This window comes from Recurvomyces mirabilis, assembly GCF_035927965.1.
Source record: "Recurvomyces mirabilis strain CCFEE 5264 chromosome Unknown scaffold_49, whole genome shotgun sequence".
Classification (NCBI taxonomy): domain Eukaryota; kingdom Fungi; phylum Ascomycota; class Dothideomycetes; order Mycosphaerellales; family Teratosphaeriaceae; genus Recurvomyces; species Recurvomyces mirabilis.
In genome coordinates this window covers 52,488-78,150 of record NW_027041983.1, presented here as the reverse complement: position 1 = coordinate 78,150, position 25,663 = coordinate 52,488, and the positions used below count along the sequence as shown (strand labels likewise).

The 25,663-nt window shown below is 53.5% G+C and overlaps 6 protein-coding genes across 6 annotated transcripts; 5 read left to right on the top strand and 1 right to left on the bottom strand.

Annotated features, from left to right (window-relative positions):
* Positions 1 to 529: 529 nt before the first annotated feature.
* Positions 530 to 5,682, top strand: LTS14_010749 (uncharacterized protein; the record flags this gene model as incomplete). The annotated part of the gene is made up of 9 exons (XM_064843425.1): positions 530 to 633; positions 685 to 985; positions 1,041 to 1,109; positions 1,189 to 1,557; positions 1,610 to 1,717; positions 1,774 to 2,055; positions 2,685 to 3,467; positions 3,515 to 5,069; positions 5,126 to 5,682. 9 exons carry the CDS (start codon positions 530 to 532, stop codon positions 5,680 to 5,682), a joined length of 4,128 nt encoding a protein of 1,375 aa, XP_064689009.1.
* A 1,429-nt stretch (positions 5,683 to 7,111) lies between these two features.
* On the top strand, positions 7,112 to 9,289 carry LTS14_010748 (uncharacterized protein; the record flags this gene model as incomplete). Its single annotated transcript, XM_064843424.1, has 2 exons — positions 7,112 to 7,223; positions 7,278 to 9,289. 2 exons carry the CDS (start codon positions 7,112 to 7,114, stop codon positions 9,287 to 9,289), a joined length of 2,124 nt encoding a protein of 707 aa, XP_064689008.1.
* An 861-nt stretch (positions 9,290 to 10,150) lies between these two features.
* LTS14_010747 (uncharacterized protein) lies at positions 10,151 to 12,212 on the top strand (the record flags this gene model as incomplete). The annotated part of the gene is made up of 2 exons (XM_064843423.1): positions 10,151 to 10,579; positions 10,635 to 12,212. The coding sequence occupies 2 exons, from the start codon at positions 10,151 to 10,153 to the stop codon at positions 12,210 to 12,212; spliced, it is 2,007 nt and encodes a 668-aa protein (XP_064689007.1).
* Positions 12,213 to 12,449: 237 nt separating this feature from the next.
* On the top strand, positions 12,450 to 14,212 carry LTS14_010746 (uncharacterized protein; the record flags this gene model as incomplete). Its single annotated transcript, XM_064843422.1, has 2 exons — positions 12,450 to 13,066; positions 13,132 to 14,212. 2 exons carry the CDS (start codon positions 12,450 to 12,452, stop codon positions 14,210 to 14,212), a joined length of 1,698 nt encoding a protein of 565 aa, XP_064689006.1.
* A 462-nt stretch (positions 14,213 to 14,674) lies between these two features.
* TAF12 (Transcription initiation factor TFIID subunit 12) lies at positions 14,675 to 16,696 on the top strand (the record flags this gene model as incomplete). The annotated part of the gene is made up of 1 exon (XM_064843421.1): positions 14,675 to 16,696. One exon carries the CDS (start codon positions 14,675 to 14,677, stop codon positions 16,694 to 16,696), a length of 2,022 nt encoding a protein of 673 aa, XP_064689005.1.
* Positions 16,697 to 23,262: 6,566 nt separating this feature from the next.
* LTS14_010744 (uncharacterized protein) lies at positions 23,263 to 24,158 on the bottom strand (the record flags this gene model as incomplete). Its single annotated transcript, XM_064843420.1, has 2 exons — positions 23,263 to 23,367; positions 23,427 to 24,158. 2 exons carry the CDS (start codon positions 24,156 to 24,158, stop codon positions 23,263 to 23,265), a joined length of 837 nt encoding a protein of 278 aa, XP_064689004.1.
* Positions 24,159 to 25,663: the final 1,505 nt, after the last annotated feature.

The following is a 25,663-nucleotide window of genomic DNA, read 5'->3' as shown; positions in this document are numbered from 1 at the left end:
AGCAGCCATGCGACGGCGTACTAACAGGCTCGTACACTCAAAGCGGCCAATACGACGGTCAGTTGGCGTCGCAGCCGCTCTGGCTTGCAGGGACGAAGGCTGTACGTGTCATGGGATAGAGCCAGCTTGTTGATCCGGTTGGATGCTCCCATCCACAAGAAGTAAGTAGACACCACCAATGCACCGCGTCAATAGTGCATGCACGTCTCCGCCGATCGGTGGGAACTGTGTCCGGATCAGGTACAGGCAAGGCTGAGGCAAGGCTGCACAAAGGCTGTCGCAGCAAGGCTATGACAAGGCTGGGTCGCGCAGTCAGTAAACACAAGGGGTACAAGGGAGGAACTGTGTCGCACCGCACAGATAAGTCCGTATTGCCTGCACAAGGCTCGTTATCACCGACTGTTGGGAAAAAAGTCCTCGCCATGATTGCACAGTCTGGAGTCGTAGCTGCTTCCACTGAGCTACCTAATAACATCCATACTGACACTCATACTGCACCGTAATCGCCGCGAACTTTGCAACCTTGGCCATGGGACCTCAACGGGATTCAGAGAAGCCGCACAAAGTGACAGCGTATCGGGAACTTGGGCAAGGCATCAGAACATTCCACGAAGATCCATACGCGGAGGTGGAGTACGTCCTACTATACCGCAACGTAGGAGTGCCATACTGACGGCTATATAGTATCCTTGCCGTACCAGGACTTGGCGCAAATCCAGAAGAGTGCTGGACCTGGAATGCGCTGTCAAGCGGTAAGCAAGCACGACAGACCAAGTCGAATGTGGTGCCAGACCCGGCCGATGGAAACAATGCTCGACAGTCTTTCAACTGGATACGAGATGAGAGCGGCCTACGCTCTCTTTTCCCCAAGTCCCGGATTCTGCTCTGTGACTACGCTTCGGCATGGAGAGGGAGATTCAAAGTGCGAGCAACCATGAAGAGTATCTGTACTGCACTCCTCGATGATCTGGTGGAGAAGCGGAAGGTATGCTCGAACTAGTGCTTTCGAGTTGCTTTGATCCAGTACTGATGGATAGCAGGATGGCGCAAAAAGCACTCGACCACTGATCATCATTGGACACAGTATGGGTCGTGTCGTTGTGGCGAAGGTACGCGTGATGCTACTGGACAAGTCTTGGGCGCTTACTGACTATTTAGGCCCTTTGCATCGCAAAGGGTAAGAAGTAGTACGAAGCCATCGCAACTTGCACCATGGGCTGCCTGTTCTTCGAAGTTCCGTTTCGAGGCACAGAGATGGCGCGGATCGCGTTGATGTACAGCTCCGTCTTTGGCAGCGATGCTTACGAGGCTCTGCTCACCTTCATGAAGGCAGAGAAGAATGACGTCCTCGAGGAGGTGAGAGAAGATTTCGTGGAGTTCTGCAACAAGCTTATACCAGCCATCGAGGTATACTGCTTCTGGGAGCAGGTGAGCTCCGACGTTGCCTACTCGACAGACATAGCCCAGAAGCTCGGCAAGTTGGGGCAGCACAAATACTTCGCTACTGGCGCTCGCGCTGTAACAAATGTCACCTTGCGAAAGTTGGGTGCCGGCACGGTAAGCGGTGTCCACCTGGTTATGGACAGTGCAAGACTGAGACCAAATGAAGCATGTAGTGTCAAAAGAATCTGCCGAGATCGATGGCGCGCACAGTGTCAGCCTCGCCGCCACCCATCGAGATCTCATCCGCTTCGAAAGCGTGACTTCGGAGAATGTCGTCCGTGTCAAAGCTCCATTCTTGAAGATGGCGCAAACTGCAACCATGAATGCCAGGGAGCCGGCTTTGGCAAGACCAACGCCAGTCTTGCTGCCATACAACAGATCAGCAAGTCCAACAGCAGCGAGGTACAGGCCACGCTCGATCGGGGCTCGAGAGGTGACTTCTTGGGATTCTTTCTCTGCGAGAGACCACCCGGCTTTTGTACCGCGGAGGACGACCTGAAGTCTTTGATAACACAACTTGTCAACCAGGAAGAATCCTTGGCACAGCATGGCAAGTGGTTTGTGTCGAGCCAACGATATCGAAATGCAACCTCAGCTAGCGAGACATTCATGGTGAGTGACGGCAGCATCGCCAGTGCCCAAGCAACAACATTGATAATCTGTGGAAGTGCTTGCAAGACATGCTGGAGGATCCAGTAGCGAACAGCGCGCACTTGGTCCTGAATAAATTCATTGTATGGAGGCAGGCGATTCAACAATGACATTGCTTGGCAAGCTTCGTGAAGATGCAATTGCACAACACAGTCCGCCTCTCCGACCTCACCGCACGAAGTGGCTCATCACGAGTAGAAACGAGAAGCACATCCGCGACGCTTCTCTCAGTCTTGAGCAGATATACATGATCGACTTGGAAGACAAGGAGTATGAAAGCGAGCGCACAAAAGCCCGCAAGAACCATGTCCGAGATAGTAATCGGTGGTTGAAAGCACGAAAGAACTGGACTGCAGCCTTGGGCTTTTCTGTGCAGAGCTCACTCGATAGCCAAGGACAAGATGAGCGGTGGATTGAAGTTCTTTGTCTCTTGCTTGACGAGTAACCAAGTGGCACGAGCAATCTTTCTATCGAGAAGTGGTTGAGAGAAGTGGGCAAGCTCAATGTTTATGGACTGATTGGGCATGCCTGGCAGCAGGTATCTCTCTCTCCCCAGTACTTCGCAAAAATCCTGTACTGATCATCCACAGATACTTACGCAGGACGAAGAAATCAGATTGAAGATTGAACAACTCCTGCAAGTTATGACTATCGTTTACGAGCCACCGACACTGTGCGAACTTTCTGTTCTCATGGCTGTCGAAGACCTTCACGAGCTAGCTGCTCTAGTCAAAAGATGTTCGCCTGTCCTCCGATTCGCAGACACTAGCGCTGAAAAGGACAAGGTAGCCTTCGGTCACACTGCCTTCAGGGAAAGACTTTTCGTCGAAGCAGATGGGCACGAAGGCTCGATGAGCCCGAGGATTCGTGAGTACCATGGAAGGATGGCACTATTGTGTTTCGAGTACATACAGACTCGTTACGGATCATCAGATTTGGAAGAAGGACCAGAAGCAGCACCGCATCGGCGTCCGGCCATGACAACTCGCGCCACCGATGATGCCAGTGTGCTTGTGGTCACGAACGAGGATGATGAGTTCGACGATGGAGACGAAGGTTCACTGCTGACCTCCTCACACGCTTGCTCGTACCCTATCAAGTACCTCATTCGACATCTGGGTGAAGGCTCGCCCGACGCCGCCCAGACACTCTGCGAAGACGATCCTGATTTCTGGGGGTTCCGAAGCAGCCTTCGAGATACATGGCTGACTGACTTCCGGACGCTGACTACTGATCTCAAGGATATCGACACCAGCGGTATGTCTGCGTTACACATCGCCGCCGGCATAGGTGCGAATGAATTGGTCTCAATGCTCGTCGATCGTAATGGTGCAACCGCACTAGCTTGGACGAATCCCCAAGGACTGACCGCGGTAGGTGCTAGGTTCCTAGCCCGTCCCACATTTGCTGACTATTCTAGCTCCACGTCGCGGCATTGAATGATCGAGCCAGTGTCGTTGAGGCGCTTATCAGAGCTGGTGCAGACATTGAAGCCGGCGATGGGTCAGCAGGAACTCCACTCCACATGGCGGCGCTGCACGGCCGAGTCCACACGGTCGGGATGCTCATTGCTAGAGGCGCAAACATCAATGCATTTGGCCACGATGTTGGTCCAGTGATCAATGCCGCTATCCTGTCCGGATGCTTTGAAACCGTGAAGCACGTTATGAGCGCAGACGTGCACTTCGTCGTGGACTGCGTTACCTGCCCGCCTCCGCTATCGCTTTCTGCTGGGAGGTCCGAGCCGAGCCTATTTCGGGACATCCTTGAGACGGGCAAGGAGAAGTGGCTCCAGAATGGCAAGCTGCTTGACCAGGCCATCATCGCAGCTTCCGCTGGTGGACCGCTTGAGAGTATCCGAATCCTTCTCAAATTTGCGCACGCCTACACGAGCACTATGCTGCAAACAGCCATACTATCCGCTGCGGTGGAGAACAAGTGGGTGGTGACACGCGAACTTCTTGGTTATGTCATCAATGACAACGTCAATGGTGCGTGGCGAGAGACCGAACTCGAGGATACATTCTATCTGGCTGCTGTGAGTCGTGAGGAGCAGTTAGACGTGCTGGGACAGATCTGGCACCTCACTCAACATGATACATCGCAAGGCACGAAAGACTATGCGGCGTACCAAGCGACAGCACTTCGTAAAACGAGGACTGTGACCTGGCTACTGGAGGTTTGTAGTGCCAGCCCAAATGCTTCATCCAGTCGACCAAGCACTATCGTTTCGCAAAAGTCAAGCTCTATATCTGGCAGAAACTACATCACAATTCTCAACGCGGCGGCAGGAAGTGGCAACCTCATCCTGGCAGAAAATCTCATCCGGCGAGGTGCCAAAATGGACGGCGCCTCCAACTATGCACTACAATTGGCTGCTCGCAGTGGATATATTGACGTTGTCAACATGCTGCTCGACCACTATGCGGCCATAGACAGAAAAGTACCTGACAGCGATGACCTCAACTTCTCCAGCGGCACTGCCCTCCAAGCCGCCTGCGAGTACGGCCGCTTAGAGGTCGTGGATACCCTACTCAGACGAGGCGCAGATTCCAATCTGAGTGGTCGCATACTGAGCAGGCCCCTCGTCGTTGTTACTCAGGATGCCAAGTTGGAAATCTTGAAGCTTCTGCTTGCAGCTCCTGGGACAGAACCGAACGTACACGGCGGTGAAAGCCAGGGTACACCATTGATATTCGCTGCTGCCAACATGTCGGTTGAGGCTGTGAGACTGCTGCTGCAGAAGGGAGCTGACATCAATGCCAAAGACAACTTGGGCGATACAGCACTAATAATGGCAGCGTGGAAAGGAGACCGAGAGTGCGTCGAACACCTCTGCGATCAAGGTGCAGACGTTACATATCGGAGTCCTCATCGCGGTCTGGCGTCTCAAGTGGCAGCAAACGAGCATCACGCAGACTGCGAAAACGTGCTGGCAGCAAGAATGGGTGACACTATCGACTACCGAAATGGAGGTAAGTCCTACTCGTAGATGTACTGGAAATTTCACGCTGAGTACTGACCATGACAGCCATCCATTCCCAGGCGACGTTGAAGAAGCGCGATGCAGAAATTGAAACTCTCATGGCTCGTCTGGCTGAAGCACACGAAGAGCGGGTTCTTGCCAAGCGTGGTGTCGAATTTCACAAGCACGAGAAAGAGACACTCATGTCGGAGAGCGACTTTCACGGCGAGGCATATGCTTCTATGGAGCATCAGCTGCGGGATGCACAGAATGAGCGCACGGCACTATCCAACCAAGTCAGGGCTGCTAGGGGCCAAGCCAACCTTGCTAACGGCTCTGTTGTCAAGCTCCGTGCTTTGTTGACCGAACAGCGTGAGACCAATGACGCATTGAGGCAACGCACTGGTTATACTGCGCGACTGGAGGAGAAGACGACTGCACTGGCACTGGTGTCCGAGTTGAGCACTGCGGCGAGCAAGCAAGCAGAAGCCGCGCAGATAGAGCGTAGCAAGCTGGAGGAGCAAGTCCAAATGGTCCTTGCAAGGTGCCAACAGCAGGACACCGACAAGGACCATGCGGATATGAACATGAAACCTCTGATACTGGAGTTGGAGGTGGAATGAGCGAAGACAAGCCAACAGAAAGAGTATATCGAGCGGCTGCAGCAGGAGCTGAAGAAGTCAGAAGACATCTTAATCTCCATACAAGAAGCTGCCTCCAGGGAAAGGACGAAAGCGGAGTTGGCGCAGAGCACAACTCCCGAACCGGGAGCAATCAATGGACATGCATCCAACGGCACAACCATTTCCCGCTGACAGAGCGATACCAAGTTGTTAGACGACGCTGAAGATATCAGCAGCCTTGGCAACGCCTTGACTAGGAACCCCGTGGGACAATTTCATGATGCAGCCAGTGCTCTCAGGCGGAGTCAGACCGACACTACCGTCTTCGCGGCGAACGCTCCTTCATCATCGTCGGTAGGTGGCTTCACCACCATCCATGGGAAGCATTGTACCAACGGCGCTTTGGGTGGTTATCGCACAGACAGACGGGAGACGAGGATGCCTGATGACGAGCTGTACACCACTTCGAGGAACGGATCAATTGCCGAGCATCATGGAAGTACGGAGTCGATGCATCACCACGCTCCCAGTGTCGCTGGGTCTGCTGAGACGTGATCTGTCCATAGCGACTGATATGTAATCGTAACGTTTACTTGGTCGGGGCTGTCTCTTGCCATTCCCATGACCTTATATCATTGACGTCTTTTCATATAGCCATTCACAGGCGGCATTCCCGACATTCGTGATTCATTGGAGGTGAGGATGTCATAGCACAGTGGAGAACAATGGGAGGCACCAACTGAGTCCCTAGCATGATGAGTCGTCAACAAAACGGAGGTCTGGACTCAGTCCTTGACGCGCTTATGCGCTGTGTGGCCTAAGGAGGTAAACATACAGTCACGACCAGGACACGTTTATTACCTCATCAGCGTGATATATGCTGTAGAAACATCCCACACGACCTCCACGAGGGTTTCGGTACAAGTCAGTTGCTAATCCACACTACGACGAACGTAGCCGTAGTAGCCGAGATACTTCGATGCAGATAGTATTCGTCCTTGGCAGAGTATGGTGTCGCCCTGCTATCTGGTGGGCCTGAATTGATTAGTATTGACAAATTGTAGGGAGCAGCGAGACCCGCAACTACTGCATAGCGATGCCATTGCTGATAAGCAGTCATCGCTAGCAAGAGGCATAATCTATCCCAAAGGCAAATGATCAAAAGATGAGGCTGTCGTGCAATCGGAACTCCACACTTGGTGAAGCCTGGAAGATGTGGAGCTTTGTGGAGTGGAGAAGAGGTAGGCCGAAAGCGGAATGTCTATGCGATCTCACAAAAGCACAAGAGACTCTGTATATCATGGTACTGCACCCAAGTTCTTCTTGGTCATTTCTCCACAGCATCTCACGCGTACGTACACAGACGAAACTCCCAATACTCAACCTCTTCCGCCACAATTCCGTACTATCCATCATAACAATCGACGTCATGGGTCCAGACACCGAGATCATTGCCGGCTATGAAGTCTATACGCCTCAAGCTGCGGCGGACTATGGTCGTTCGACCAGAAACTCGACCAGCACAGCAGTGCATCCGCTCGGTAAGCACTGAGAACTCGTACGAACAGGACTCAAGGCTGACAGACATCAACTAGACCAGCTCTCGATCACAGAGATCACAGATGCGGCCAGCATTGTCAAAGGTCACTATGGTAACACCGGGGTAAAGTTCAATACGATCACTCTCAAGGAACCGAAGAAAGTCGATTACGTAGCTTTCCGCGACAGCAATGGTCCTCGTCCGGACCGTGAGGCCTTCGTCATCACCGTGACTAAAGGCCACCACGTCGTCAACGAAGTCATGGTCAGTCTCACCAAGAAGACCGTCCTCGAAGTCCGCGAGATTGCCGATGTCATGCCGATCCTCACACTCGAGGATCTGGATGTATGCGAACGTGTCGCACGCAATGATCCTCGTGTCATTGAGACTTGCCGCGAGATTGGTCTGACAGACATGAGCAAAGTCTTCTTCGATGGCTGGGCTGTCGGTGCCGATGAGCGGTATGGCTTCGATCGTCGTTTGCAGCAGGGCCTCGCTTATTGGCGTGCCTCGGAGCTCGACAACCAGTATGCTCATCCTCTAGACTTTGCCGTCGTCATCGACACCGAGAAGGAAGAAGTGTTGAGAATCGACATCCGCAAAGTGGACGGGAAGAGAGTGGCGGTCCCAAAAGATCAGCACAACTTCCTTCCGGACTTCATCCAGGACGGATATGTGACTGATCGTCTCAAGCCGATTGAGATCACACAGCCTCAAGGCGTGTCCTTCACCATGAACGGTAATGAGTTGTCCTGGGCTGGCTTTCATATGCATATCGGCTTCAACTATCGTGAGGGTATTGTGATCAACGACGTCTCGGTCGACGACATGTACGAGCAGCGTAGACGCATGCTGTTCAATCGTCTTAGCGTTGCTGAGATGGTCGTACCATACGGGAACCCGGACATCCCGCACCACCGCAAACATGCCTTCGACATTGGCGAGTATGGTATGGGGTTGATGACTAACCCACTGAAGGTTGGCTGCGACTGTAAGGGAGCGATCAAATATCTGGATGCTGTCATGAGCACGAGTCAAGGCTATGCCGCGGTGCTGCCCAATGCCGTCTGTATCCACGAAGAAGACAACGGGCTGCTCTACAAGCACACCGACTACCGCGACGGGACTGTCGTTAGTGCTAGAGATCGAAAGCTCATCATCTCACAAATCATCACAGCCGCCAACTACGAGTACGGCTTCTACCATACCTTCTCGCTGGACGGCACCTACAAGTTGGAGGTCAAGCTGACCGGTATCCTGAACACTGTACCTCTGACGGAGACTGAAGAAGCAGCTCCATTCGGCACGAGAGTCGCCAAGAACCTGAATGCGCACAATCACCAGCACATCTTCTCCCTTCGGATCGACCCGGCCATCGATGGATTGAAGAATACTGTCATCCAGAACGATGCAGTGAGCTCCGAGATCCCTGTTGGCGATACAGGGAACTTGTATGGAAATGCCTTCTACTGCAAGAAGACGCCCTTGAAGACCAGTAAAGAAGGCGCCTGTGACTATAACCACGATACCAGTCGCACGTGGGATATCGTCAATACCAACAAGATCAACCCTGCCTGCCAAAAGCCGGTCGGATACAAGATCATTAGCAGAGAGTCGCCAAACCTCCTCTGCAAGCCCGGCAGTCTTGTCTGGCGCCGCGCAGGCTTCACCCGCAAGACCCTGTGGGTGACGAAATACCGCGAAGGCGAACTCTTCCCAGCAGGCGACTACGTCTGCCAATCCACCGGACAACCAGGCTGGCCTTCGAACGAAACAGTCGTCGACTGGGCCGAGCGCAACGACAACATCGAGAACGAGGACATCGTCTGCTGGCTCCAATTCGGCATCACTCACTTCCCACGCACCGAAGACTTCCCACTGATGCCAGCAGAGCCGCTGAGCGTGATGCTGCGAGCCAGCAATTTCTTCCAAAAGAATCCGGCGCTTTGGGTTCCGCCTGCTAGTCATGATCCTGATACCGCTTCCAAGGACCTGAACAAGTGCTGCGAGGGTGCCAAGACTTCCACGGCGGACTTGGGCGTTGGTAAGATATCTGCAAAGTTGTGAGGGCGTTGAATGGTATGTAGTGGGTGTCCTCCGAGCAGTAGTAGCATACTTGAGATTAGGCGAACAGCATTGAGTAGGCTATCGTCTCGATCCATGATTCCTCTCCTTTATCAACAATCGTGGTGAGTTCTACCCCGTGGCCGTTGCAACCCTTGCAGTAAATCTTGAGTTTAGCGCCACGAAGCTTCATCCGTCGAAGCACTGACACTGTAGCGGCAACCCGTCGCGTGGTGGGTATTATTCATTATCTCTTCTCGACTCCCTACGCCCCACATGCGCCTATTTGCGTTCGAACTTGAGGGACGATAACCACGGAGCAACCATGTAGTGACAACTATTGCGTGGTTATTACAGGTCGGACCCACCACCCAGCTGATTGCGTCCTCTCGGCTCGACCCTGCGCACTCCAACATGGCACGCAAGGCTGATAGACACGACACGGCATGAGTACCCGGTGATTGCTAGTGTAACGTACTGTAGGAAAGGGATGCGTCCTTTATTACTGCCAGATTCCAGATTCCAGATTCCAGTGCTAGCCCCGCAATTAAGCCTTGCGAAGCTTTTAGCCAAGACCATGCAGGCGCTAAGCGAGATGCAGCCAACAGCAAATGCACGGCTTATCAGTAACAACTCCCTCCTGTCTCTCTTACACCGGATATCGGCTCCTCGTGCAGCGCAAATAACTCTGCAAAACAGCAGGCCGGGATCATGCGATGCGATATGCGTCGTCAGCTCCTTTCCTTTGATGACAAAGAGGGCAAGAGCCCACGTGTAGGTCGTTTCCTCATCCATCTCATGTCCACTTTGCTTTTGAAAAATGGTTGTATGAAGTGTGCCTACTATATTGGGTGATGCCGTGCAATGGGCTCTCGTATCGCAGCATGGCAAGCATTTCTGGGCTGTCTGGCTTTCTTGCTGATGACCTTCATTCCGGACTGCGAGGCGCACAATGAAGCACTGCAGCAGAGCAACGAGTACAACTATGGTGTCCTGGGTCCTTATGTCACCAACTCGTTTGTCTCGACCGATGTCACAGCACCTAAGCTGAATTTTATGAAACCTTTCACGGCGTGCGACGATGGTTCATACATTTTTCTGGCACCCAGAGGCGAAACGGCCAATTCCTCGGTTTGCATTCTGGACGCCACTGGTAGCTTGATCTGGACGACGCATCAGTATCATGGCCAGGCGTACAATCTGCAAGCACAGACATACAAAGGCGAGCAGTACTTGACATTCTGGGCGGGCGATAACTCTGTTGGGGGGCATGGTGTTGGACAGTATTACATGGTACGTCGCACGACTCGCCATTAGCCCAGCGTGACCTGTCTAATTTATGGTACAGCTTGATAAGCATTACCACATTTATCGCTCGATCATCGCAGCGAACGATCTACCAACAGATCTACACGCCTTCACCATTACAGCGGATGACACGGCCCTGCTCTCCGTGTACAAAGTCACCCAGGTGGACCTTTCCACAGTACCGGCGTACATAGAGCCCAGCAACCATCCAGCGCCTGCCCAACCTGCCCGGGTGCCTCCACCACTTGGTCCACCGGATGGATGGATATGGGAGTCCATGTTCCAAGAGATAGACATCGAGACCGGCGAGCTGCTATTCGAATGGCGAGCGAGTGAGCACTTCGAGTACACAGCCAGCTATGATCCCATGAAGAGCGCGACGGAGGAGGAGAGCTGGGATTGGTTCCACATCAACAGCGTGGAGAAAGATAACAGAGGCAACTACCTCATCTCTGCCCGTCATCTGCGAACAATTGCATATATCGACGGCAAGACCGGTGACGTGCTTTGGCAGCTGGGAGGAAGGAGTAACAGCTTCGCCGATCTGTCCTTTGGCATGGCGACAAAGTTCATCGGCCAGCACGATGCACACTGGGTGCCCAACAGCAACTACACTTCCCTATCTTTCTTCGACAACCGAGCCGACTGGTCTTACCATACCGAGAAGCGATCATACGGTATTCGCATAGATCTGGACCTCGATGCCATGACTGCCAAAGTTGGACAGCGATTCTTACACGATCCAAACGTGTATAGTGTTTCGCAAGGCTCATACCAAACACTTCCGAACGGCAATGTTCTAATAGGATATGGCAACAATGGAGTCGTGACCGAGTACTCGCCGGATGGAACTGTGCTCTGCGATGCGTACTTTGAGCCATCTAAGAGATGGACTAGTGGCGATGTGCAGAGCTATCGGAATCTCAAGTTCAACTGGACTGGTATGCCAACCACGCAGCCGAAAGTGGCGATCCAGGATGGCATATTCTACATCTCGTGGCTTGGTTCGACAGAGACCACGGAATGGCTGATCCAGCACTCGTCACTCGATAACGAGACTTTCCACGAACTGGTCCAAGTACGCCGAGATGGTTTCGAGACAGCAGTAGACTTGACAGCCGGCATGCTCGTGCGACAGTACGTACAAGCGACAGCACTCGATGCGAGAGGCCGACCACTAGCGATCTCCGACGCCATCGATATTGGTTACGTAGCAACAGTCCCATCGGACGAACCCTTGGACATGACCCTTCCCGACAGTCCTTACGACGACCTAGAAGACGACGAAGAGGCCGACGGAACAGAAGAAATGGACGATACGTTTGAAGACCTGCAAGTCCTCCTCATGTGGATGGTGTTGGCACTCGGCAGCTCCTTACTAGCGTTATGGGCGTGTCGTGGTTTGAGAAAGCGGCGGACAGTGGTGATCGACAATGAATATGTGAGTAAGCGGGACGATGACTTGCCGTATCGTGAGCAGCTACGACAAGTTTGGTCGGATCCCTGGGCATTATGGGCCCGGATGATGGGGAGGAGGAGTACGCCGTATCGGCGGCTAGTGCATGATGCGAGGAGTGAAGGCGGGCGGAGTAGTGAGGGCGACTATGCCTTGCGATGATGAGCAGAGCCTACACAAACTTCCTGTACATAATTCATACAATATCGAAATGATCTCGAGTCGTGGTCGATCAAAGTCTGGCCCATGCAGCCCTGTCCGTGACCCTGGTATCACATGCATGCATCCTTCGAGAAAGCCCCACCTCGGTCCACAACATACAGTACATTTACAGTACAGCAACATCCATGCTCAATATTAATAATAATCCGCCCATGCTCACTACATTATTATTCAACCATGGACATGGACATGGACATGCTAACCTCGACGGACGACCACATCCGGCGCCTGCGCGACCAAGTCACAGCAACCGAATCCCAACTCCGCACCCTCCGCGCCCAACTCCAGCAAGCCGAACAAGCCGGCGAAAGCGCGCGGCAACTGCAAGAAGCATACCAAGGCGGATTCCCAGCGGAATGGATAGAAGAGACATTGGGAGCACTCGACGACGAAGCGGTAGCAGATATCGCCACAAAACTACGACAAGATGGCGGGTTTGAAGGAGCACCATCGCCACCCACCCCACCACCAACGCTAGATGCAAGGGAAGCCGTAGCCAAGCAGCGACGGTGGCCATTGCGGGATGAGGAGTATAAGCGTTACGGACGCCAGATGATCATGCCGGAGATAGGCCTACACGGCCAGCTGCGGCTGCAGAATGCCAAGGTTTTGATTGTAGGGTTAGGTGGATTAGGATGTCCGGCTGCTGCGTATCTTGCCGGAGCCGGGGTGGGGACGCTGGGGTTGGTAGATGGGGATACGGTGGAAGTGTCGAATTTGCATCGGCAGATCCTGCATAAGAAGAAGACGGTGGGGAAGTTGAAGGTGGATAGTGCGTTGGAGTATTTGCAGGCGTGTGTAACGAAACAATCCTTCCACCACGATCACAAGAAAGATGTATGTTGATTGTATGGTGTAGGCTCAACCCAAACGTCAAGTACGCCCCTTACCGCGCCCACCTATCGCCCGAGAAAGCCGGGTCAATCTTCGAGCGCTACGATATAGTACTCGACTGCACCGACCACCCGACCTCCCGGTACTTAATCTCCGATACCTGCATCCTAACCGGCAAACCACTCGTATCAGCCTCAGCCTTGAAGACCGAAGGCCAGCTCCTGGTCCTGAACAACCCACCGCGAAGTCCCGGCGACACAACAGGAGGTCCCTGCTACCGCTGCGTCTTCCCACGACCCCCACCAGCCGAGACCATCCAAAGCTGTAGCGAAGGCGGGATCCTCGGGCCCGTGGTAGGCGTCATGGGCGTGCTGCAAGCGCTCGAAGCGATCAAGCTCATTACTGCCAAACCCGAGCCGTCGATGCCGGACTGGATGGATATGACGCTGGACGGCAGCCCACCTGCTTCTGCAGAAGAGGTCAAGCCGACCATGCTCCTTTTCTCCGCCTACAGTCGTCCGCAATTCCGCTCTGTCCGGCTCCGGTCACGAAGGAACGACTGTGCGGCCTGTTCCCTCCAAGCAACGATAACCCACCACAGCTTAGCAAGCGGCTTGACAGATTACACGGCCTTCTGCGGCACCACCACCACCACCACCTCACCACTCAGCTTCCTCCCCTCCTCAGCCCGGATAACAGCCCGAGACTTTGCCCGCTTGCCGACAGACGGCAGCAATATCCTCATCGATGTGCGGGATAGTACTCAATACTCCATCTGCGCTTTACGAGGTAGTACGAATATCCCCTGGAACGGTGGCGGGAATGGATCCGGAGAGGCATGGGTACAGCAGGCGATCGACATGGGCGTGCTGAGTGAGTACGAGGATGGGAGGGAGCGGTTTGTGATTTGTCGGCGGGGGGAGGATTCGCAGATGGTGGTTAGGGCTGTGAGGGAGAGGTTTGGGGGTGGGTATGCTGATGGATTAGAGGGGGATGGGGAAGTGGATGGTAGATGGGGTGGAAGTATGGGGGTGAGGGTGAGGGATATCAGGGGTGGGTTTGGGGCGTGGAGGGAGGAGGTTGATCGGACGTGGCCGAAGTATTGAAATGGGTCTTGAGTGAGGCTATGCAGTATGGCACAGGAGAGTTGAACAATGTACCTATCAAGGGTACCGGCATTTTTCGTTAGATGGATGCTCGTGTCATGGCAGATATCAGAAGCCCCTCACCCAAACCCACACCCAAGCATATATCGGCGGTCTGTGCGGAACTGAACTGATGCCGAGCTATCACGTGCGTGTGAAGTGAACTTTGTTAGTGAAGCTACTCAGATGACCACCACCACACCACTATATATAAGTTGCGTCTCTACTCATTCACGCTCTCGGTCGTCATGTCGCTTGGTACCTAATATTCTCGAACACCATACTCACCTTAAGCGATTCGTCGGACCACCTTGACACCTTGACACTTCTCTCACCCAAGCGTACAGCTGTCGCATGAGCAGTAGAGACGACGACGACGACGACGACTTTCGCGAAAGCATAGATATCGAACGACGGCCATCAATGGCTCAATCCGGCCCAGGTCAGATGATCAAGCCCGACGCCATCGATCGCCTCCCCTTCCTCGACGACGAGAAGAAGAAGCAATACCGGAATGGGTTAGCCTCACTCTGGCACACCTACAACACCAACGCTGAGGGATCGAACGAGCGCAATGCGGCGGAACAGAAGATCCGCAACGCGAGTCAGAAGTTGATGTCCGAGTTGGCCAATTCGACACGTGGGAGGCAGGGTCAGGTGCAGCAGCAGCAGCAGCAGCAGCGTCCACCCACACAAGCATCGATGAATGTGCAGGCTAGTAATGGTCAAGGATCGATGAATGTACAGGCGGGTAATGGTCAAGCACAGCAACAGCAACAGCAACAGCAGGCGGGAAATGCAGGCCAGGCGCAGCTACCAACCCTCTCCGCCCAAGCCCAGGCAGACATTCGCGCGGTGCAGGTCGTGCTCCCCCACACCGTCGCACCGGAGCAGGAAGCCAAGTACCGATCGCAGTGGCTGCAACAGGCCATCAATATCATGCGGGCGCGGGATGGCTGGATCGCCAAAGGCAAGCAGGTGCATCAGCAGCTCGTTCAATTCAATACGAACAGCCAGCCCGTCCCTCCACAATTGCAGGCCATGCTGGACGAGGCGAAGAAGGGGGTGAATGAGGCGACCGGGAAGTGGAACGCTCTCAAAGCCGATAACGAGCGGAAGCGACAGGCGAAGATGGCGGCGCAAGGTCAGCAAGGTCAACCACAGCCACAGCAAAACATGAATAAGCCTCAAGCTCCAGAGATGCAGCGATCAAACACAGCTGGGAGTACCAACGGCGTACAGCAGCAGCAGCAGCAGCAGCCGCCTGTCAAGACGGAAGCGCGAGCCTCCAATTCACCTTCGCAGCCACAGGGAGGCTTTCAGCAACAACAGCAACAACAGCAACAACAGCCAAACACAAGTCAACCTGCGCCTGCTGCTCAACCTACGCCAAACATGCCGCAACAAGCTCCTCAACAGCAGCAACAACAGCAGCAGCAGCATCCTCAGCAAGTGCAGCGCACACCTCAATCCGCCACTCAGCCACAGCAGAATTATGCGCAACAACAATATCAAAATCAGCAACAGCGCCAGATGCACCCTCAACTACCTCAACAGCAGAACATGCAGCATTCACAACCCCAACCCCAGCAGTCAATGCCAAATGCGCCACAACGCCCGCAGGTCCCCCACGCCCTCTCCCACGGTGACGCAGTAGCCCAAGCTCAAGCACACTACGCACAGCAACAACAACAACAACCGCCTAACCAACCCCAGAGTAACGTCCCACAACTCCCCAACGGCGGCATCCCCTTCAATTCCAACGCCGCCCAACAACAACAACAACAACAACCAACCCCCACCTCCGCCTACCCCTCCCAGGCCGCCCCAAACCTCCACAACGCCCCGAACCCAAACAACAAATTCCCGATCCAGAAACAAATGCAGATCGATCCGCGTCTCAACCAACCAATTCAAGGTCCTCCTTCACGCCCGACCATGAACGCAGCGGGGATGCAGAACCAACCGGGTCTCTCCCGCCCACCTCCTTACACCCTCGAAGGCGAAGGCGACCATGTCCTCAGCAAACGCAAATTGGATGAACTAGTCCGGCAAGTCACGGGCGGGACATCCATCTCCTCCACCACCAACCCAACAACCACCAATAAATCCTCCACCGAACCCTCCACAACCCCCACAGCCTCCTTCCTCGACCCGGCCGTAGAAGAGAACATCCTCCACCTCGCCGACGACTTCGTCGACGACCTCATCACCTCGGCCTGTCGCCTGGCCAAACTCCGTCCGGATCGCATGCTAGATATCAAGGACATTCAAATTGTTCTGGAGAGGAATTACGGGATTAGGGTGCCGGGGTATACGCTTGAGGAGGCGCGGACGGTGAGGAAGTTTGTTCCGGCGCCCGGTTGGCAGGGGAAGATGCAGGCGATTGGGACGGCTAAGACGCTGGGGGGGGTTGGGGGGGGAGGAGGGAAGGGGGAGGTGTAGATGTAGATGTAGGCTTTGGATTAGGTTTGGTGAGGTGGTGGGGAATCGGGATTTGATGCTGCTTGAGAGAAGGGGCGGTGTTGAAGGTGGCGGGAGTGATGTGCTTCTGCTACTGCTGCCGTATTGGGGTACGGTGAGTTGCTGCGGCAATATGGGAAATGAAGCTGCGCGAATGACTGCGCCACCGAAAATAGGCATCAAGGCCGATTTGACTTTGGGAGAAGGAAAGAATGATTTTCATGCTATCATGCGACGGATTGGTCTCTGATACGGAAACCTGATTAGCCCTGCTCCCATACCTACTTATGTGGCAGCGGCATGAACTTTGGGCAACAGCGAGGCGTTACGGTGACGATCCGAGATATCTCTCGTGGGCACGGCGCAAAAATGTACTTTATACGCTTCTTGTGTGTTTTGCAGTAAGTAGAATGAACGAATGAGAATGAGGAGCTTAGTACCGATGATGACTACTATCCCATCCCATTATGAGCAAGCCTTACTCCGCGTCTTGAACCATAGGACGGAACATGAATCGAACGGATCTGAAAAATGGAGCGAAAAATATACACCGTACTGGCGAGGAGAGTAATGCCAGAGATTTACCATCTATGCTCAAGGCTTTTGCTGTCGGAAAGGGAAGAGATAGAGTAGGGAGAGGGGATACAGTAGGCCAGGACTGGTGTGGTGAAGGTGGAGGTCGTGATGGAGGTGGGAAGATGGGGGGATCGAGGGATCGAGGGATAGAGGGGTTGAGGGGTCGGGCTATCTCTTGACCGGACATGCTTTGATGATGTGCTGAGAGGATGAGTTGGGGGAAGTAGGGAGGGGGGAGGATGGAAGAGCTTCAGATGGTGTGGATGGTGTGGATGGGTGAAAGGATGGATGTTATTCGGCCGGTGCGAGGGAGAGCAGGGAGAGCAGGGAGAGTAGAAAGAGGAGAGCCTGAGTGATGCCGATGCTTGAAATCCGTACCGCGGTGAGAGCGGTATTTGGGGGTCATTCGAGTCGATTCTTGTGTAGGGTTGGGCTGGGCCGTGAAGAAAGCAAGAAGTCGGTATATATAGAGTTCTATGTGTTATTGCCACGGAGCGTCGGATTGGTGGGAGGGGCGTGTCGATATAATAGTAGCCTGGTCGGTTTTCGTGCAGTGATGCGGCGATGGCGATGGTGACGAGGATGGCGGAACTCGTTGGTACGTGGAGAATGCCAAAGCGACCGTATGGAAAGGAGGCAGAGCAACGTTTTCGCTTTCCTGGAGAGCCAGCATCGGCAACGAAGCTCATCGCGATGAGATCGCAGGCTAGGAGAGGGCGTGAGGACAGCGAGAGTGAAGTGTTACAAACGCTGGGTGTCGCCAAGAGAGTGAGCTCGTAAGAGGTGGCTGCGGGATACACAGTCGGCATGCGGGAAGAATCGGGGGTCGAGAGATTGCGAAGCAACATGGGCTGGGCGTGAGCGATGATGTCGACCCTGACTAGAAGAGTAGAGGCGAAGATGAGGACAAGGAGTGGACTACGATGTGACGTCCAGTGTCGACGGCGGGATAAGTTGGTCTTGGAAATGCATGTGGAGGAAGGCAGAGTAGCGTAGCATCGCTGGGGTATTAAGCCGGAGCCCATGCAGGGAGCATCCATCAGACGAGATATTGATGGTCAATGTAGTGAGGGCGTGAGAAGGTGATGCTCTGCGTAATGACGACTTTGTTTGCCGTCCCAGACTGCCAAGATGACGGTAAGGGTGTTGAGGAAGAATGGATGTATCATCCTTCCGCCGCGACTGGCGGTGAACAACGGTGGTGTGATGGCGGCTCTTAGCCTTACGACGTCGGTGGTGAAGTGATATGACGGTGGCAAGGACGGGTGATGGATATCTCGGTTCGTGACGGCGATGCTGAGGCTTGCCTAGGACTGTGGCTGCGGCTCTTCTGTAGAAACAAAGGGGTGTGTCTTGGATTGTGATAGTGGCACTGGGACCGTCGAGAAAATATGGATGTGTTTCGTCTGCAGAAGTGACGAGGCATCCTCTCGGATTACGAGGATGATGTTGAGAGTATCGAGAAGGAAGAAAGGGGTATTCCGTCTGCGTGAATGAACGCTATTCGTCCCAGATTACGACGGCGATGGTGAGAATGTTGAGAAGGATCAAGTGTGTACTCCGTCTGTGGGAATGATGGCGAATGTCGTCAGAAACATAGAGATCTCCCAGCTTCTTACAACGGCAAAGCTATTGAGAGGGACTGTGGGTATGTCTCGCTCGTCGAAAACATGAATGGGATATCTCAGGCTGCGATCGGAAGGCTAAAGGCATCAGGAAAAGTGATATGTATCTCTCGTGTGCGCGAAGTGCCAAACAACAGCGTTTTGGTTCGCGATGGCGGCATTGGAGCAATCGAAAAGAGCGATGGGCACATTAGATCAGGATGGGCTGTCCCAGCATGCAGCCGTGACTTTGAGGTATTGAGTACGATGGCCTGTATCTGTCGTCTATAGAATGCGGTGTGATTGAGCATCTTGGTTCGCGACGGCGACACTAAAATTGTGGAAAGGAGTATGGGCATCTTTAATCCGAATAAGCGATCCCAGAATACGACGGTGACCTTGAGGTATCGAGGAGGGTGGCTTGTATTTGTCGACCATAGGACGCGGTGGGGATTGGTATCTTGGTTCGTGACGGCGGCGTTGGAGTCATTGAAGAGGGCGATCGGCATATTTCATCTAAATGAGCTATTCCACAATGTCACCATGATAGTGAGATATTCAGGAGGACAGCCTGCATCCTTCATTCATAGGGCGCGGTGGAGATAGTCCTTCTCTTTGAAGTTGTGAGAGCAACGGATATATGGGAGGATTCGTCTGGTTCGAGGCAGCGATGGTGAGGTCGGCACTTAGCTGTGCATGTAAGAGGCTTCGTCTGATCTGGGTCGGCGCTGGCGAGGTTGACACTCAGCAGTACGGGTGCGAAGGCTTCGTCTGATCTGGGGTGGCGACGATGAGGTCAGCAGTACGTGTAGGACGGTTACGACTGGTTCACGGCGGCGACAGTGAGATTGCTGGAAAGTCAGTGAATGCATGATGTGTTCGTCTGTAACGGCAGTGATGATGGGTGTGGCAACTCACGACCGTGAGGTTGATTGAAAGTACTATCTGCCGCGCTATGAAGTACAACGTGATCCGTCTTGGCTTCCCTCCAGCGAGGTACTGACAGCATACACCACGAGAAGGTGCGGATCGTGGTATGCCAGGGTCCCAGAGCTGCGAAAGCAGATGGACAAATACCCCCCAGAGCCGCGAAAGCGGATGGCGCAGCAAATTCGCGGAACGCACACAAACGCCGACCCAATGCAGAAAATCAAGAAAGCAAAAACAAATGACAAGGAAATATTATTTGCTTCAGGCTCGTTGTTCAAGGGAGCTCAAGGGCGCGTGGCGAGGCACGCTCCCTTCACCTTGGCGGGCGAAAGCCGTCACTCGGCCCTCCGAAAAGTGGCACGAGGTCGGGCAGTGTCAAGGCAAACCTTGCACTCGTATGTATGCCCGGCGTGCTCCGGCCGATCGAGTCGGTGGAAGTGTCGCACATCATCACGGTGATACCAGCGGACTCCCGAAGGAGGAGGTCTTTTCCGACTGGGTGATGACATAGCTGATGGTTTCCCGCAAGGGACGGGGACGTAACGCTCAGCCGCAGGACGGCGAGTGTCAGACCGACGCCAAAGCTTCGATAACCACAGCATCACAGGTAGGCAACAAGTGCCGTCCTTCCTGGAGCTGGCCTTGAAGAAGTGTTCTCCCGGAGGAGTCTGCTCGCGTGCCAACTGGGACGTATGTTAGCAAAAGCTCACCAGGAGAGGGGGTTGGGAGGAGGATGGAGGAATACAGGCATGTTTAGCTTGTATCACTGATCATCATCGTCGTCGTCAGCATGGTCGATATCACAACACGAGATCAAGGGGTCACTTGCATGGTACGGGCAGATTATTGCAGAAAGAAGAGAGGGGAGGGAGAGGAGCAGATACTAATACTTTTTGCCATGGCCTGTGCCAGACGACCCGTGCAGCGCTTCTGCTTGAATCTGCCCAAAGCGTTCCGGACGAAAGTTCGTGGTCAGCAGCTTCGGGAGCTTATTGTGCCTGTACCAAGCAGTCTGGTGAACTTTCCGGTCACGAACAGACGATAAGCTTCACATCCCAGCCATCTCAGATCTTTTTGATAGATCCTCTCGGCCAATAACGTATCAAAACTATGATGTGTGACTGAGATTCGAAATTCTCATTCGGATCCCAGCCATCTCAGATCCTTCAGATACTTCATGTCGGCCCACAGTGCGTTAAAGCTATCACATGCGACCGACTTTCGAGACTTGCTCGGGATCTCCGCCACCTCAAATTGTCTTGGAAAGTTCATGACGGCCCACAGTGTATGGGATCTATCACATGCGACTGGAATTCAACACTGACTGCATTCCTCCGCCATCTCAGACCGCACTGAGTAGTCCACGTCTGCCCACAGTATGTTGTATGCGCCACTTGCAACAGAGATACCTGCTCCATGCCCTTGCCCCCTTAGCCGATCTTGAGCACGCATGCATGCTTACAGCGCAGCATCTGGGCCATCTGGGAGTGGGGTGCCATACCGAGTTCCCGCTATCGCAGACCCGCTTGGATAGTCCGTGTAGGTCTACCGTGCAATAATCGTACCATTTGCCACCGGGATCCACACGTGGTGTTTGCTTACAGCTGAACCCCTGTCTTCGACTCCCCACCATCCCAGACCACTTTGGATAGTTTGCACAGACCTGTAGCGTATTACTTCGGCCATCTGGCGTCGGGAAACACTCATGCAAGGGCGACAGGATTGATTGCATGTTTGAGAACATCCCGGGGAAAGAGATCGTGTACATGTACATAGTCAGGGACGACTACACAGCACAAATTGGCATGTCCATAAATTTGAGAATCCTTGTATAGTGGATCCTGAATGATCATGGCTTTGGCTTTCCGCGAACCAGCGTTTTCCTCGTGCACGAGCACCACGAGACCATGTCCCGCTTGATTGCGAACGTGGCAAGCCTATCAAATGGTATGTAAAGCTGTCGAGGACGGGACAGTTCGGAGCTCAAGCAAGTGGCGACATGTGTGTCCACTTGAGCTGTGATGGCGCATGATTCTGGTCCGAGTGCAGGAGCTCCACAACCGTGAGTGCTTTCTGTGGGTGTCGCCCACCTATCAGACGGCAGGAGATGTGATGATCGAAAGCGGAGGATATCGAGGATTGCATTTACACGGCATTCGCAAATTGTTTGCAAGGCAGAACGTTCTTACAGGAACAAGACGATGCTTTGCATATCGTGTGAGGTTGATATTTACCGACACTACTGTACTTCTAGCGTGCTCGCCACGCGATGGTGGGTAAGGGTTGACAAAATAAGGTTAAATATAAAGTTCGGCAGTTCCTCGTTCTTCTCTGCGAGACCTTCCGGCGAAAGATTACTGTGTACCGAAAGTCGTACGATGCAGCGGACGGTGCAGGACCTTCCAGTGAGCACAGCCACCTGTGGGAACTCGGTACATACCGCACGATGCATCAGATTGGCTACCGACCTCGCCCGCCTTGCGACTGGCAGGCGGATGATTGTCGTATGTTCGTCAAGTGCCTCTGGGAGACTACAGCCCAATGAGTCTGTGGCGAGATCAACTCAGTGGTATGTCAGATGTGCAAGGGTGTGACTGGATAGAACCTCCTCGTCTCAATGCCACCCACCACTTCGCCATTCATTCCGTTATCTCGGTGTCCATCAACCCATGCTGCGCCCATTGGAAACCCCACAAGCAACGTGACTGACCTCGATACCTATACCTCAGTGTAGTCCAAGGAAACAGCAACGAAACCGTGTCCTGTCCCTACCAACCCTGTCTCTACCAGTCTCGTCCCGATCAGTCCTACTACCCCGAGGGTCAATATGATAAGAGTACATGACAAGCAGCCAAGATCTATTACATTCGATCACGAGTATTCTTAATTATGTAGTGACATCTCTGCAACAGTCAAATCAGCACGCTTCTTCCACCCACCATGAGGTTTTGGATGTGACAATGCCATGGTGGCAAGGCAGACGTCGTAGCGATTGCGAGCGGGGTTTGCGGTGCCAGAAGACAGAAGAGAGGTTCACAGTATGCAATTATGCCAAGCTAAGTCATCGCCATTGTTCTTGGTCACAAGAGAGGGGAGAGAATGACTGTCTACCGTGATACTCAGAGCTAGGTAACTTTTGTGAAAGCAAATCCATGCCGAAGTGTCCGTGTTCGCTTGAGAGAGTGAAAATGCCCGCATTCGGTCTCGTAGCCTTCACTGTCGTTCAGCTGAAGTCCTCCATGCAACACTGCATATGCTCAGGTAAGCTGCCCAGGTGTACAGCATGCTCACCGTTAACCTCATCTCGCATCGCAGGCCGTGCAAAGCTCATCTGAGAGCAGACGCCCAGTCGCATAACCGTTCTCCCTCATTCCCACAGGCCGTCAAGTGAAGAAGTCGTGATCAGAGAGGTGATGCCGCGTGTGCAGGACAGGCGGTCTAGTACCGATCATCGTCATCGTACCTACACTCATCACGACCGCCATCGTAGGCATTATCCATATTGTCACCGAAGCGCTCGACATCGCCTACTTTGCGACCAGCCTACACGCAGTCAAGTCAGCAAAAGCACCCCACTCATGCATTTCATAAGAGAGACTCACCCAGTTCGAAACATCCTCCGGCGCATCCTCAACATCATCAACAGCATTATCCCACTTTCTCTCCACCCGATTCCCAAACCTATCAAACCCTCCCTCGATATCCTCCGGGATATCCTCAACCTCCTGCACTTTGTTGCCAGTCCAACGAGCAGCGTTCTCAGGGAAATCCTCCACGTCATCTTCAACGCGGTACTTGTCTTCTTCGAAACGGTCTTCAATCTTGCCACCCTCGTGCATGAGGAAAGCACCGCCAGCCAACCCGGCAGCAGCGCCCATGGCACCGTACATCATTCCGTGACCACCTCCGCCACGGCGTTCACTCTCGCGTTGCGTGTACGTGTCTTGCTCGTAGACTCTCTCTTCACCGCCGTAGCCTCTACCATACCCACCACCACCTTGCTGGGAATAAGTAGTCGTGGTAGTCTCAGTCTCATACCCACCCCTACGACCCGGAAACTCCCACGTACGCTCTCCATTCTGTTCGTTCACGAAGATGTACCGGCCCTCTCGCTCCTGCCAGTGAGGACGCCAGGGGTATGGGACTTGCGGTGGGGGTGGGATATTGCTATTGTTGTTGTTGGAGTGGTACGTCGTGGTCTCAGTCTCGGTGAAGCGTTCATCGTTGCGTGGACCACCATACTGATTGCCGTAGCCGCGGTCGTAGTTGGTGGAGTATTGTTCTGTTTCCGTGAAACGCTCCTCCTCGTCACGACGGCCGCCGAAGAAGGACATGGTGGGGTGATGTGTGTAGGTTTGGTTGATTGTCGTGGAAAGGGAGAAGGCGTGTACTTATGAGGTGAGAAAGTGTGTGATGATGGCAGCAGTGAAGGGGTGAGATATATAGGGGATATGCTTGTGAGACAACTTCCCTCCACGAACACGTGCATCATGCACTCATCGCGCCAGCGATCAGTGGCTTGGCATCGACGCCTGCAGCGTTCCAGACACCTGATCGTAAACCTTCGACATTACGAGATTGTGGGCTTATAAGAATGAACCTCCAATGAAGACAGATTTGGCATTGATAGAGCAGCGAAGACGATGCCGTCCGTCAAATGTTTGTCAAGCATCGCCAAGCGTCTTGGAAGGATTTTGGCTTTATCCTACTTTTGCAAGGGTTAGGGTTTGGGTTGGAGCAGAGAATATGCGACGGCGACGGCGACCTTACAGAGGAGCCTACAGCCATGACTCTGGCCTCAATCTTTCTTTTGCATACATTGGCTGTATTATAACACATGTTTCCATGCCTCCAGTCATCGTCGCTAGGGCGTGCGAAGATTTGCAGTAAATTTGAAATTGTAATATGGATATAACTTGGTGGAAACACGCCTTGTCCATCGGAGAGGGATTGCGAAACGACCAAGCATACGACACGATACCCTTGATGCTGAAAGTACAAAGTCCCTCTCATAGTCGTCTCACTTTCCCTCCCAACGCCAATAGGATCCTCCGCCACGTACCTCTCATGATCCCGCTACAGCTTCTGCGTCCCAGATTCGCCACACGTCACATCCGGTCACTCTGAATAAGGAGCCGCTTTTCCTGGCAGGACTATAAATCGGCGTTTCTATCGTGTTCCTGCGCTGGCTAGCACAGTACGGTCAAGCAATGCCTTGCATGGCACCAACAAGCCACAAGCTACCCATGGAGTACGGACTTATGGAAGTCAGGAGGCGATGTCCGTAAAACTAAGCCCCGAGAAGAGCTACTTGGCAGCTGCCAGGTAGATCCTTTTTAATTTCGTCCTTAGCAAAGCCTGTGTTCCGCGATATGCTAGGCGGTATATCACACTGGGTCGACCTTGGCCCGACGATCCGGTAACATAGGTCGTATTCGGAGCTATGTCTGATCCAGCATCTCGGAGGCTCTCCGAAATACGATCTGTCGACTTCAACATTGTCAGAATCATGCCCATGGCAGCAGATTCGCCTGCAGCTATATGCATTACTTTTCATCGGCTGGCTCCTCGAATCGAATGAGATCCGCTCTCTTTCTTGGTCTCTCTCGTCTCCGGGTGACGCTCTCTCCCTACTCGAGAGACTTTCGCATTAATCGAGACAGCAGACATCGCATGTTCTTATTGGAAGCGTTTCTCAAGGCTTGCTCCCAGGCTTACGCAAGCGGTGCTGTCCTGTTTCATGACGAATCTGGGGAGCAAGGGAAGACCACATCCTGTGAGTGCTCGAAACCCAAATTTCTAGAATCTCCTCGACATGGCGGCGAGCACGTTCCCTTCG